This window comes from Neofelis nebulosa, chromosome 5 (genome assembly GCF_028018385.1).
Source record: "Neofelis nebulosa isolate mNeoNeb1 chromosome 5, mNeoNeb1.pri, whole genome shotgun sequence".
In the NCBI taxonomy this organism is placed as follows: domain Eukaryota; kingdom Metazoa; phylum Chordata; class Mammalia; order Carnivora; family Felidae; genus Neofelis; species Neofelis nebulosa.
In genome coordinates this window covers 75,040,582-75,056,241 of record NC_080786.1, presented here as the reverse complement: position 1 = coordinate 75,056,241, position 15,660 = coordinate 75,040,582, and the positions used below count along the sequence as shown (strand labels likewise).

Genomic DNA, 15,660 nt, shown 5'->3' with positions numbered 1-15,660 from the left:
CTGTTTTACAGGATGAAAACTCCTATTATATCAGTGAAGTGAGAGCCTATTTGACAGTCTCAAATCCAGGTAAGTAGTCAGAGAAGGCTATTCCACCAGCTCTGGTGCTGTGCTTCTGGTTCACTCATTTTTCAGTCCATTGAGTTTACTAATCTTTGATGCTGCTTTGGAGAAATAGACTAAAGCAGTAACCAGGTGAACTTACTACATCTTTGTTTGCTTCAGTTTGCTCATCTGCTCACGAAGGAGGTTGGACTAAATTATGTCAGATATCATTAAAGCAGAGATCATTAAAGCAACAATAAAGAGTTTAGTGACTTTTGGACAGATTTGCTATTGATGGTGCAGTTTTTTCTATACTCTTGAAATTATGCATTTATTCTACAAAAATGTAGTTAGTGCCAGCTGGGTGCCAAGCCCTCTAATAGGCAGTAGAAATCCATTTATCCAAACATATGGTCCCTGCTGTCATGGAACTTACATTCTAGAAGTGAGGAAAGGAACATAAAAAGATCATTAAAATTATAATAGTTAAGTAGTATTAAGTTCTATGAGCAAACACAAGCAGGTCCTTGTGGAGTGGACTGGAAAGATATTTTAAGTGAGACCTTTAGGAAGCCCTCTAAGAAGGAAGGCCTCTCTGAAGAGGTGAGGTTTGAGCAGAGAGATACCTCATCTGGGGGCATCTGGGCCTGGGGAAGCTTTTTTCCGGTGCTGGGAACAACAGATACACAAGTCCTAAGGAATGAAGTTGCTCATGTGTTCAGGGGTCAGCAAGAGAGTGAGCAAAGCAGCAGAGAAGATCTGTGGGGCATCCAGGCCAGAGTATGTAGGTCTTGTGGGTAGGGCAAGGTAAGGACTTTGAATTTTAGTCTAAAGTGTAAAAGGATGTCATTGGAGGGTTTGGTATAGAAAAATGATATATCATGTTTATATTTATAAAGATTCAGTCCAGTTGCTACATAGAGAATTGCCCCCAGTGGGGTCATTTGAGAGAACTCCTATAGTGTTCGTGTCTAGAAAGGTAATGCTCCCAGTCAAGTTGGGGGAATTGCTCAGAGGGATCAGACGTTTCTCTGGAAAGCCCAGACTTAGATAACAAACCACTGTTGAGCACCTCTTAGGTGCCAGGTACTGTACAAACAGTTTTCATGTCTGTTTTCTCCTTTTTAAACTTCTATCTTTTGACTGGCTTAAACTTATCTTATTAAGGAGCTTATACTAAAGAAACTTGCCAGGAAATGAAAATGTGGAGAAATGTCTATCTAGAATAGTAGATATATGATACTGATATTGTTCAAGAGGATGTTGTCAATGATTATTGGTTAAAAGTAAGTAAGGTGTCATAGTTGACAACTCACTTTCACATAGTAACTCACGTAGACAAGTAAACTCATATAGGCTGGGAATAAATATTATGAATGCTAACATAAATTAGCTAATGTTATCACTAGGCATGGACCAAATTTTAGCCAGGAATAAGGTAGTGATGTCTCAAGAAGCAAGGGAAGGATAAGTCAGACCAGAAGCTAAGTTAGAAGCTGAGAAAGGGGATAAAAGAATTCTAGGTCCCAATAATCCAGGCTCAGCAGTAGTAGCAGGAGCTATAGTAGTCACAATAATGACAATTTGCACATCAGTGGTGATGGTGATGGTATTAGTAACAGTAGCCAGTTGTACTTACAGTGGTAGTGACTGTTGTAATGTTATTGGGAGTGATAGCAGCAGCAGTAGTAGTGGTAGTAGACAATTACCCTGGGATATAACACATGGTATAGTAGTACACATGGATAATTCAGTACATCATGTAGGACATTTGCATGTGCCAATGAAGAGTCTACAGTAAATAGTACAGTAATGGCAGGAGACAGCAATCGGGTAGTGGTTAAGATAAAAAGCTCTAGAGGGGTACCTGGGTGGCTCAGTGGGTTGAGCATCTGACTGTTGATTTGGGTTCAGATCATGGTCCCAGGGTCGTGGGATCAAGCCCCACATCAGGCTCCGCACTGGGCATGGAATCTGCTTAAGATTCTCTCTATCCCTATCCCTGTGCCCCTCTCCCCTGCTCATGCTCTCTCTCCCTCTCTCTTAAAAAAAAAAAAAAAAAAAGATAGCAAGCTCTACAATCAGATTGCTTGAGTCCAAATTCCACTTACTAATTGTAGAATCTTAGGCAAATGTTTTCAATTCTCCAACTCTCCATTTCCTTGTCTGTAAAATGGAGAAAGTAGAACCAGTCTCAAATGTTGTTATGAGAATTAAACAGGAAAGTACACGTAGAGTACTTGCACAGCACCCGGCACATAGCAAGCAGACCCTTAATGTGGGATGTTAGGCACATTAGGCACAGGCAACACATCCACAGAGACAGAAAAGGAGGGAGACTTTCAAGCTCCCTCATTAACAGCCCATGGGTATTCCCTGCAGGCACAACTTTGGTGAATTCACAAGCTCCCTCATTAATAGCCCATGGGTATTCCTTGCAGGCACACTTTGGTGAATTCACTAAGGTCCATAGTCTGGTCCTCAATCATGAGAGCTGTCAGCACCCCCTTACGTATTGTCTGTTTCTTCAAGGAGGCTGATGTTAAACCAAGGTCATGAAATTGATGCATAAAATCAGAATGCAAATTTGTGCATTTTTCATGCAACTATTTCTTACACCGTCATGCCAAGGGGACTAGATAGTTGGGTCCTCTGGCCAGTGAACTTTCTCCCATTCAAGAAGCCAAAGTATAATCAGAAGGGTGTTTGATGAATGTAAAATTAGAGCAAATGGAGTTAATTATATGATTAAAATGTTTAGCCCCATCCACCTTGAAGCGGGCGTACCTGTCAGGAAACAAACAGGGCCAGTCCTTAAGCAGAACATTCTCTCCCCAGCAGCACCTAAATGGGCAGAGATGGGCCTCTCCCTTCTCTGTTTCCATGTGGATGGATGTAACAACCTTTCCTAATGATGGGATTAGCCTGTCCTCTTGCTGTATTAATATAATCTAGTAATATGTAAACGCTCCACTTGGAGACTTTGGATGTCTATTCTGATTCATTAAGGGTTCATGTGACTGTCACAGAGAGTTATCTTGCTTCTCTTATTTCTGAAGTTTTTCTGGGCACTTCTCTGTAGTCCCCAAACACTGACAATAGTCCCCACCACTGCCCCCAATGACTTAAAACAACTGAAGAAAAAGTCCTAAAAGTTCTCATTTCAATGTTGTCACATTCTAATTCATGTGACTTTGCCCCCACATGCTACAGAATACAGGAAAAAGTCCCCAAAGAGCAGAAGAGTGGTTTTTCATGAGGACAGGGCAGAACCCCTGAAAGCCATATGTAAATGAAGGCCATTTAACTATACATGGGCCACCCAGTAACCGCTGGAACTCATTGGATATATGCCAAGATTCTGATGTGTCTATAATTCATCTTTGTGTTTTCAGAGAAAATTTACCAAGGAATGAAAAGTGCTATGGTGATGTTTGAGACTGTGGTTGGGCATTCCTTCAAGTGTGTGAGTGAGCAGAGCATCCAGCTGTCAACCCAGCTTCAACTGAAAACAATGAATGTCCAATTTCAAGCCTTTGATTTTGAAGACGACCAATTTGGAAATGGTAAGTTAAATCTTCATCATGTCACAAACATAAACTTCAGAGACCCAGGGATAGTATCAAGTTGTTTTTTGTGTGTGCAGTTGTCAAAGGGACAAGAATCACATGAGCTTCCTAGAATAGTATGATTCTATAAAGCTTTTAGGGCCATGTTCCCCGCCTGCCATTCCTCTGAGTCAACCAACCTCAAAATCAGACACCTTAACCCACCCTTGTCCTCCCACAGCAGGATATGTTCCCTTTATATGACTAAAACATGTATTCTGACTCCTCCAACACACACACACACACACACACACACACACACTGACTGAATCAAAAAGTCAGAAAATACCACCTACAACTTCCTCTTTACAAGCTATTGAGTACTAGTTAACTCAGGTATTTTGAGAGACTTTAAAGATCCTGAATATTAGTAATATCTAAAATTCAAGATTTCAGAATAGATTCTTTCCCACTTGCAGAGGGAAAAGAGAAAGATGGAATATTTCAAGATAGAAATATACTCTGTTGGGCACCCTGTTTTCAATTGTGAACTCAGTTCTCCTGACTAGAGCTTCCTTGTAGCTGGTCTTAGTTCCCATGCAACTTCTGCTTTGAGTTTTAACCACCACAGAGGGAAGCAGGTCCTAGGAAGAAGGCCAGGGACAGACCAGGCTGACTTTCTGAAAAAGTCCTTTTTTTCCCCGCTGGGAAAATGGGTTACAAGGATTTCCACATATGTGCAGGAATTGAATTTCAGTTTCTAAAACATTTCTTTCATAATAACTAATGACGTTATGACTACCTCTCAGTTTTCATAAACAGATTTAGCTGGAAGATTAGCTGTAACTTAAATTTCAATAATGTGAATCCAACTTCTCTTTGAGTTCCATTATAAAATTGAAGATGTGCCTACAAAAAACTTCTGATATACTTGCTGGGAAGCATTGAGCAGAAGAAGGAATAAAGTGTGGCTTGCCTCAGATCCCCTAATTTCTGTAGGTTTTGTCTGAGTCTTAAAATCTCTGCCTCCATTTTGGACCTTTACCACAGCACCAAGATAAAAATAGTAATATTTCTTAGTAGGTTGGCCCCACTCTGTCATCTTATCTGAAAACTTCCAATCTGGGGAAACTTAAAAATTCATAATGAGGATTTGAAAAGCCTCTGTTATTAATCATGTGACCTTAAATAAGGTACGCATTTGCTCTTCCTCCGGCTCAGAACCTCTGTGAAGCAGGAAGTGAGCAGGTGTATGAAATCTGGTAGTGGCAGAGATGAGAAATAACACCTTTCAGCAACATACCCCTGACTTCTATTAGCAGTGCCCAAAGGGAGATGTAGAAAACTATCTTTTCATTTTTCCCCCTCCTTCCCTCACCCTCTCATCCAATTCTCAGCCTCCCACATTCTCAACCCATTTTAGGGAACTAAAATCCCAGAGCCTGAAAATGATTTCTCCAGCCCCAGACTGTCCGGCAGCCACTGTAAGAAGCAGCGTTTGAATAGAAAACTTTGGCCATGCAATTTGTCACAGGTCCCTGTTTCCAGAGTTGGGAAACATGACCCCAGAACTTACTGTGGCTTACAGTTCTGATCCTGACTCTCTAGACCAAACCAACATTTCCCAAAGTTGGATCTGCCTCCCAGCTGCATTGGAATCCCCTGGACCCCACCTCCAACCCATCAAAACTAATTTCCAGGATGTGGGGACTGGGTATCTGCAGTTTAATTTAGTCCTTAAGTGATCACAAGCACTGCACATTTCAGATCATTGTGCTGACCCTATCTTCCTCGTTTTCACCTGTGTGTCTGAGGCAGCAGGTGGGAAGCCCAGCAGCTCCGTCTCTCTCTGGGTTTCCTTCTCTGTCAGGCTGAGGCAGGCAGGGGCAGTATCACTTCCCAGCATTGTGGCCAGCCTGTAACACCTGTTACTCTGACTTCAATTGCAGCGGATGAATGCTTCAGTGACAGAAACAGGAGAGAAATCCCTGTGGCCGTGGGCCTGAGTATCGCAGGACTGCTTGTCGTTTTGCTAACAGCATGCCTGGTGGCCAGAAAGAGGCCCAGTAGAGGATATGAACGCGTGTAAAGCCCCACCTTCTTCAAAGTGTGCAAGGTTAAGGCCTTGGGAATTCTGGCTTCATATTCAGCCTGAAGTGAAGGAATCAGTTCTTCTAGTAGCCTATCCCACCCTCCCAATCCTATTAGGAAACCCAACTTTCCCCCAGGGGCCATCTGAAGGCTAATTAAAATGTAGCCACCACTTTCTCCTGTTGGCATAGGGAGGCTGTGCCATGGGCTTGAATTCCATCTTCCACACCTGGTAATAGAGGGCTGGCTTTGAGAATTAGGGATAAGAAGCAGGGACATGCTTGGGAGAGGGAGAGAGCAAAACCCAAAGGGAGAATTGTAGAACGACATTTTCAAACAGCACTGATTTTTCTTACACATTTTGAAGAGTCTCAATATCTAGTTAAAATGTATACATTACCTCTTTAAAAACCAATCCATTTCAAAATAGATTCTAAAGTCATTTAAAGCTCCTGAATTTTGCCCAATTCCTGATTTACTTGAATTACAGAATGGTGTTAATAGACTATTATTTTTAAAAAGACATTCTATGCTATTATAATGTGTTATTAGTAAAAAAAAAAAAAACTAGATAGCTTCCCAACATTTCATTTTTTTTTTTTTTTTTTTATTTTTGGGACAGAGAGAGACAGAGCATGAACGGGGGAGGGGCAGAGAGAGAGGGAGACACAGAATCGGAAACAGGCTCCAGGCTCCGAGCCATCAGCCCAGAGCCTGACGCGGGGCTCGAACTCACGGACCGCGAGATCGTGACCTGGCTGAAGTCGGACGCTTAACCGACTGCGCCACCCAGGCGCCCCCCAACATTTCATTTTTTAAAAATGTTTATTTTTGAGAGAGAGCGTGCGAAACATGGAAGGTGCGGGGGGTGGGGGGGGGGCAGGTGGCAGAGGATCCAAAGTGGGCTCTGCACTGACAGCACAGAGCCCAATGTGGGGCTCGAACTCATGAACCTTGAGATCATGACCTGAGGAGAAGTCGGATGCTCAACTGATGGAGACATTCAAGTGTCCCCCAACATTTCATTTTTTAAAAATAGAAAGCACATATCAAAGATCTTGCCAAACGAAAGAGGATCCAAATTCTTCACCTCCATTTGTTGTCTGCCTTCTTAACACTTTTTTTCTCTGCTTTGTCTTTATTTTCTTTGATTCTAGTCTATACTTGTACATTTGTTAATTTGGGCCACAGTAGGGAGGGGATGCAGGCTAAGCATCAAAAATGATCAGGAATGGCAAGCAGAACAGGTAGATCTACGCCAGATTATCACCCACTTTTCCTTTTAAGCAAAGCTTTACCAAGAAAATCATAAACCAGGAGGTTCCTGACCGGACGGGGAAGAAAAAGTCTATCAAATATGGCTTGGAATGTTACTTGTGCTTTTCTATTACATTGTTTAAATGGGAGAATCGAGGTTTTCACTTCAGAGACAAGGGGGAGGAATGGGCTTCTGGATGTTTTCAACTGCTTTTCCTAACAGGAAGTTTTGTTTTTCTATATTTGCCAGAGGTGCCATTCATTGTTTTGAACAGGAAGTGTATGAAGGTTGGCAACAGCTGTATAACCACTGCTTATCTAGGGCATGTACTGGCTTTCCCTGGAAGGATTTTAGCTGTCTCCACTTTCTCAGAAGTGAGGGTGGGGAGGGCAGAGGTTCAAGAGAGCTTCAAGAGCCCCTGACGACGTTTACAGTGTCAGGACATTCCTGTTTCCTTCTTATAACAGTTGATGTTGATGAAAATTGGGATGGGAGGACCTGGTGTTTCCCAAAGTAACTGTTTTACCAGCGAGGGCTTGCCTTTGGAGAGATGCTCTCTCTCTCCATCTCCAGCCGGTCCCTCCAGCAGGCATCAACAAGTACCCCGTTCCTGACTCCCGTACTTGAAAGGTTCTATACTGTAGAGCACAAGCTGCTTATTCACCATGCTCCTCACCATCCTGTAGAATGACTAAAGGAATGTTCCTCTTCTAGTGTGTGGACATTTCCCCCACAGCACACGGGAAAGAAGCGGAATTAAAATCAAGGAGAGGGGGATAAGGCAGTTCACTTAAGTTCAATTTTCCTTTCTACCATCTTCGGTGAGTTCTTTAGAGTGGCTGCTGCTTAGAGTCCTGTTGTGTACCCCCTCACACACACCCGCTAATTATCTTTTAATTTACCGTGAATTAACATTCTAGTAAGCAAAAAGAGCAAAACTGTCCTTTGAAAGACTGGTAAATAAAGCCCGGAGGCGTTCCGGCCTCTCAGTTCTGCCCACTTTCTGCGTGAGTTCCGGGGAGGGTCTCGGATTGAGAATGCGGCCAGCTACCTGTTGGAAAGTGGCTCTCTCTCCGCCCCTGGATCGCTCTGGAGCTGCCTCCGAGTCTGCCTATTGCGGCTGCAGGTCCAGGGGCCCGAGGCTTCCTGCAGAGCGCTGCTTGTCGCTTTCTGGCGTCGGGGCAGGAGGCTGCTACGCGCACCCGGGGAAGCCCTGCCCAGGAGGCTGGGGTGGGGGTGGGGTGGGGGGGGTGGGGGGATGTCGGGGCTGGCAGGCGCTTGACCCTTGCCTTTAGTGAGTGTACCTGCTGCTTGCCTGTCCGGCAAGTTTCAACCCCATTTTCTCTTCTGCTGAGGATAGGGCATCCTGAATTCGCCCCTCCCTCTGCAACCCACCTAGAGATAATACAAACCTTCACTAATGCCCACCTGGAAATAACCATCCATTGTTCATATTGATGTATTTCCCTTTCATGAGTATTGTTTTGCTAACTGGAAGCATACAGAGCACACAATTTGAAATCCTTTGTTACCTGTGCATCATAAGCATTTCTCTATGCTATTAAATTTGCAAAGTGTCATTATTATGGCTGCTATCATGAATATGCTATCAACATTATATAATAATTTACTTAATTATGTTTAGAATTGTTATTGTTTTTAGGTTTTCTACAAATATGTGATTAAAGAATTACATACGAATTACAAAACAGACAAGACGTTGATTAACAAATGTGTAGAAATGTCTGCCCAATTTTGGTTTTGCCCCATACAGTAAACTGGTTAGAATGGTTATAATTTATTCTGCAGTACTTATTCTTAATTTTTAAGAAAAAAATGGAAACAAAAGATATATGTAGATGATTTAAAATTTGAATACTTAAACAAGTATTTAAATTAAATTCTGTTAAATTTTTAAATTTGTTTTAAGTATTACAGAAATACATAAAATGAAAAAGTAGAGTTAAAATAGTGACTAAATTTTCCCCACAGAATTTTCCTTCCTCATTATCTAGTAGATGGGTGGAAGGGGAAAGGGTGTTTAAAAATCACCAGTAGCAGTGGAAATATAAGCTAATGCAATACACTTTGAAAACTGGTGAACAAAAAAGAAACAAGATTCAGAGGAAGAGTTGAGAGCTCAGCAGGACACCTGCTTCCCTAGCACACACACCAAGAAGCCATATGAGAAAGAAAAAAAAAATCCTGTGAACACATACTACCATTCCTAAAACTGGAGAGAAAAAGCCTGGTCATTTTATCTCTTCTCATCTAGGAGTAGTGAAAATGGCTACTGGGAAAAGGAAGCAGGGTAAACACAGAGACTGATAGAAGTGAACTGGGGAACCAACCCCAAATCCCAGGGTACCCCCAGACTATAGCTAATTCCCAAGGTACAGAAAAGAAGAAAGAATCCAAATAGGTAGGTAGTTCAACATTAACTGATCTCACAATGGGAAGAAATATCCTAATTTACCCAAATGATGTTAAAGGAAATTCAATGTCATGGATGAAATGCCCAAGCATAAGCAAGATGAAACAAGGTACGTGACCATTATGCAAAATTATTGCAGCAAAAGAATGTAAGAATAAGATTAGATTAAAATATGGCTACAGAGTTTTAGTTTGGCAAGATGAAAAATGTTCTGGAAATGGATAGTGGTGATGGTTGCACAAACCGTGAATGTACTTAATGTCACTGAAGTGTACACTTGAAAACAGTTAAGGGACACCTGGGTGGCTCAGTCAGTTAAGCGTCCCACTTTGGCTCAGGTCATGATCTCACGGTTCGTGTGTTCAAGCTCCTCGTTAGGCTCTGTGCTGACAATTCAGAGCCTGTAGTCTGCTTTGGATAATGCATCTCCCTCTCGCTCTGCCTCCCCCCATCCCCAAAAAAAAAATAAATAAATAAAACATTTAAAAAACAGTTAATTTTATGTTAGGTATATTTTACCACAATTAAAGGAGGGAGAGTTAGAAAGGAATATAGTTAAAATACAAAGAAAACGTAACTCAAGAAACAGAAATCCCTGACAATTGATTTTGCTGAGAATCATTTAATAAGAGTGTGAATTCCATATAACCAGAACTCAGGAGTGAAATGTTATAATGAAAGAGTGAGGTGAATGGGAGAGTTCATTCCTATGAGTGAACAAATTGAGTATCAAAGCAATGCACAGTAACAAATAGTAAGAGGCAGAATAGAGCTGAAAAATGAGTTATCTTCAAGAGAAAAGAACTGAAATAAGCATTTAATGCAGATAAAAAATAAGATCATACCATGACAGGGCAGCTGCTAGGTATGGGAGATATTCAGATTGTCTAAAATAAGGATAATTGGTGCCTCTGAAGTAGAGAGTTCAAAAATAGGAAGAAGATAAATTTGATGGTTTTAGAGATTTTGCTTAAGATAAATGTTTGAAGTTGCAGATTGCAAGAGCACAGTGTATCCCAGGAAAAAATAGACACAGAAAACTTAACATTGGGCACCTGGGTGGCTCAGTCGGTTGAGTGTCCAACTCTTGATGTCTGCTCAGGTCATGGTCTCACAGTTGGGATTGAGTCCTGCATAGGGCTCTGTGCTGACAGTGAGGAGCCTGCTTGGGATTCTCTCTCTCCCTCTCTCAGCTCCTTCCCCACTTGTGTGTGCATGCATGTAGAACACACAAGCACTTTGCTCTCTCTGTCTCTCAAAATAAATATTTTTTTTAAAAGAAAGCTTAACATTAAGATACAGCCAAACTAAGCTATAGAACTTTAAAGATAAAGAATTCTTTAGACATACAAATTCTCCCTCTCCATTAAAAAACCAAATCACCTATAACATTTAAAGCCAGCAAACAACATCTACAAAATCCTAAGGGAAAGAAAGTGTGACTCCGAAATATCATTTACTAAGATAATAGGCAGGTATCCTCAAACATGAAATAATTCAAGAGATATAACACCAAGGAGATTTTCTTAAAGATAGTGTTTGACAATGAAATTTGGTAAGATCAGAGAGAAGCCACATTACAAATAAGAACATAAGCAAATATCTCTCTGGAATAGAGAAGCCACAGTTTTTTTTTTTTTTTAAAAAACATTTTATCTATTTAAATAGATAAATGGAAAAAGCATTAAACAACTATGGGTCTGAAAATTTATCATACAGATACATCTTGTATATGAAAACTATGTACATGGTTTTTCATTACAACATTATTTGTAATAGTAAAAGTTTGAAACAAGCGAAGTGTCCATCAGTCTGGAACAGATACATCCCACAACAGAATATAGTTATAAGCAAGAATGAGAACATACATTTTTATGTATGTATAGGAAAGTTACCCAAAATATATTGTTAAATGAAAAACCATAATGCATAATAGTGAGAAAAGGAGGAAATAAAATATATTTTCATTTTTGCTTATACCTGAAACATTGGAAATGTATATGGAAAACCAGTGGTTAAGACAGGGGTAACAAAAAAGATGAGACAAAGGCGAAAGTGGAACTTCTCAACGTACAGCATTTTGTATTATTTTGACTTTGAATCAGGAATGTGTGTTATATATTTGAAACATATTTTTTTTAAACTATTGGAATGATAGTTATCAAATAGAATTGAAATGTTATAAACCAGAACAATGATTTAAAAAATAATATATCTATTCAGGGGCACCTGGGTGGCTCAGTCAGTTAAGCATCTGACTTTGGCTCAGGTCATGATCTCATGGTTGGGGGTGGGGTGCAGGGTCCTGAGATGGAGCCCCTTGTTGGGCTCTGTGCTGACAGCTGGGAACCTGGAGCCTGCTTCCCTCGCTTTCTGCCCCTCCCCCACTTGTGCTCTGTCTTTGTCTCTCTCTCTCTCTCAAAAATAAACATTAAAAATTTTGTAAAAAAATAATACATTTATTCAAAATTTGAGTTGGGAATAAGAGAGAGAGAAGGGAATCTGTTAGCGCTAATCTTTCAAAACATTATCAATAGATAATGTCTACATTGGAAACACAGAGTTTAAAAAATGCACACTGTCTCTCACTTATTTCATAACCTCTTAATGCACTTCATAATCCTTTAGGGTGTATTTATAGTCTCTTTTTTGAAACTTAAAGAGATCTTTTATGAAACAATACTTCCTGTGACAAAGTTACATTTATTTGAAGTTCGGTAGCTTTCCCAGTTTTGTTTTAGCTTTTTTCTTCTGTGAAATCAATTAAATTAAAATAAGCAATTTTGGTAAAATAGCATTTGTATGATCCTATTTTAATAAAAGTATGTGTATATATTTTTCTACCCATGTCCTTATAGTTGTAAAGAAAGATGCCTGAAATTATATTTGTCCATGTTTTCGCAAGGATAATTTCTGGGTGGGTGGTTTTCAGGTGATTGGTTTTGTAAGGGTTCCGGGGGAGGCTGGCCCAAAATGTACCACAATGGCATACTGATTATTTTGAGTCGAAGCTACTTGGGAAACGGCCAGTGCAAGGACATTCAGACCCTCTTCGGTCACCCTGAAAGCAGGAAATCTCCCATATGAAAGGTACCCTCCCTGTAAAACACACAGTAAAAACACATCCTGTCACCAGAGAGAGGAACGTTAAAGCCAAGAAAGCTATAGAAACAAACCTGTTACTTTTTATTAATCTGCTATCTCAGCCCAAATTCCACTTAGAATTCCTTACTAATTGAAGCTCCCAAACATCTGTTCTCTTTATCCTGTCAAATCCTCACAAATGCAGTATCTCTTTGTTTAAAATGCATAGAAACTGCCTGCATTGGTCATTTCTTTGGGTATCAATTTCATTACTGATGAATTACTGTGCACATATAATAAAACTTAGGGGTTTTTTCCTCCTTTTAATCTGTAATTCTTAAACCAGCTGGAAGAATCTTGGAGGAAAGAAGAAATTTCTTCCTCTCCTACAGTTTTTATTTTTTTATTTGTGCTTTTCTAAATCATCTTAATTATTTGTAAAGAGAAAAATATCATTTTTTGAAAATTGAATGATGTTTTGTCAGGCATACACATGAGCACACACACACACACTCATCTATGTACAGAGGAAGCAATTGCCTTCCTAGGTTTGCAGTGATTCATTGAAATGGAAGAATTGTGGTGATCAGATCATTGTTTTCTTTGTGTACTTTTCTGCATTTTATTATTATTATTATTATTTTATTTTAGAGAGAGCATGTGCATGCACATGTGAACAGGGGAGGGGCAGAGGGCAAGGGAATCTCAAACAGGCTCCACACTCAGCACCGAGTCTGCTGGGGGGGGCTCAAGGAGGCTCCACACTCAGCACGGAGTCTGATGGGGGGCTCAATCTCATGACTCTGGGATCATGACCTGAGCAGAAATCAAGAGTCGGTCGCTCAACCGACTGAGCCACCCAGGTGCCCCACTTTTCTGCATTTTAACAACATTTAAGCTATGTGATATTAAATAGTGTTAAATTATATGGAAAGTGAAGGCTGCTGTCTACTCCCATCCCAGCCCTTCCCCAGCATCTTGTCTATCTTTTCACTTCCGGCATACTTGTAGTTTTTTGGGGGTTCATGCAATGCTCCATGATTCTAGGGAACTTCTCTGTCAGCACACTGAGATCCACCACATTCTTTTTAGTGGCCACAATATCTTCTATTGTATGGATATACCATTTAACATTTTTGATGGATATCTGGATTGCCCATTTTGCTCTCATAAAATGAGATTATTGTATGGGGTGCCTGGGTGGCTCAGTCGGTTGGGCAGCCGACTTCAGCTCAGGTCATGATCTCGCAGTCCGTGAGTTTGAGGCCCCCGTCAGGCTCTGTGCTGACAGCTCAGAGCCTGGAGCCTGTTTTGGATTCTGTGTCTCCCTCTCTCTGACCCTCCCCCGTTCGTGCTCTGTCTCTCTCTGTCTCAAAAATAAATAAACGTTAAAAAAAATTTTTTTTAAATGAGATTATTGTAACATACCTTTGTGACTTACATGAATAGATCTTTATAATACCCTATGGTGGAATTATTTTAGCATATGTGTTTCACATTTTGGTCAATAGGTAGGTGCTTTGCATTTTGTTTTAACATTTTTGTATCTTTTCCCAAATCATTCTAATCAAATTAACTTCTTAATTTGTCAACGTTCTTTTTTATCTAAGAAATACATATTTACTAATATACTAAATAACAAAATTGTGTACTCCAAGAGGGCTTATCATGAAACGTAACATTTCCCTGCCCTTCCTCTAAGAGACAAAGTACTTTTAACTAATTTTAATAATTTCTTATGGTAACTATCTCGATAATTCTTTTTTAAATTTTTTTAAAGTTTATGTATTATTGAGAAGCAGAAAGAGACAGAGCATGAGCATGGGAGGGACAGAGAGAAGGAAGACACAGAATCTGAATCAGGCTCTAGGCTCTGAGCTGTCAGCAGAGAGCGCGAAGCAGGGCTTAAACTCACAAATGGCGAGATTTTGACCTGAGCCGAAATTGGACACTTCATCGACTGAGCCACCCAGACATCCCTCAATAATTCTTTTTTTTTTTTTTTAATTTTTTTTTTTAACGTTTATTTATTTTTGAGACAGGGAGAGACAGAGCATGAACGGGGGAGGGTCAGAGAGAGAGGGAGACACAGAATCTGAAACAGGCTCCAGGCTCTGAGCTGTCAGCACAGAGCCCGATGCGGGGCTCGAACTCACAGAGTGCGAGATCGTGACCTGAGCCGAAGTCGGCGGCTTAACCGACTGAGCCACCCAGGCGCCCCCCCTCAATAATTCTTTTAAAAAAAAGGGGCGCCTGGGTGGCGCAGTCGGTTAAGCGTCCGACTTCAGCCAGGTCACGATGTCGCGGTCCGTGAGTTTGAGCCCCGCGTCAGGCTCTGGGCTGACGGCTCGGAGCCTGGAGCCTGTTTCCGATTCTGTGTCTCCCTCTCTCTCTGACCCTCCCCCGTTCATGCTCTGTCTCTCTCTGTCCCAAAAATAAATAAAAAATGTTGAAAAAAAAAATTTTTTTTAAAAATAATTCTTTTAAAAAATGTTAAAAAGCTTTTCTATTTCTCAATTTATTAGCTTTAAACTTCTTATTATGGCAGATAAGGATTTCATACTCTTAACAACATCCCTTTTATTGTTATATCACTGTTTTTTGTTAAATCAATAAGGTATATATTATCATCATTATGTAAATATTGTCCACTGCCAAATGAAATAGTATAGGACAAGCACAGTGCGTGTCTTGTACAGATTTGTTGAGTCTCTATCATCCTCTCTCCCTGGTCCCTCCTGATCCTTTTTTGTCCAACCTCAGGTGAGAATTGATCCTTGGGGGTTTTTTTTGTTTGTTTTTTTTTTAATTTTTTTTTCAACGTTTTAAATTTATTTTTGGGACAGAGAGAGACAGAGCATGAACGGGGGAGGGGCAGAGAGAGAGGGAGACACAGAATCGGAAACAGGCTCCAGGCTCCGAGCCATCAGCCCAGAGCCTGACGCGGGCTCGAACTCATGGACCGCGAGATTGTGACCTGGCTGAAGTCGGACGCTTAACCGACTGCGCCACCCAGGCGCCCCCCTTGGTTTGTTTTGATATTGGTTCATGCGACAATCTCATGAATATATTCTCATATCTATTCTTTTTATTTTTCATGATCTTATGAGATATTTATTCAAATATTTGAAATTTTCATTACAATTTTTCTTTGCATTTGTCTTAAACTAAGATGATATGACGTTTTACCTTACAAACCC

At 40.6% G+C, this 15,660-nt stretch overlaps 1 protein-coding gene across 1 annotated transcript in view; it reads left to right on the top strand.

Annotated features, from left to right (window-relative positions):
• Positions 1 to 15,660, top strand: part of LAMP3 (lysosomal associated membrane protein 3) — a 37,566-nt gene that overhangs the window by 19,491 nt on the left and 2,415 nt on the right. The window contains exons 4-5 of the mRNA XM_058730624.1: positions 12 to 69; positions 3,441 to 3,611. Of these exons, the coding sequence (XP_058586607.1) occupies positions 12 to 69; positions 3,441 to 3,611 (229 nt within the window). The remainder of the gene's footprint in view (positions 1 to 11; positions 70 to 3,440; positions 3,612 to 15,660) is intronic.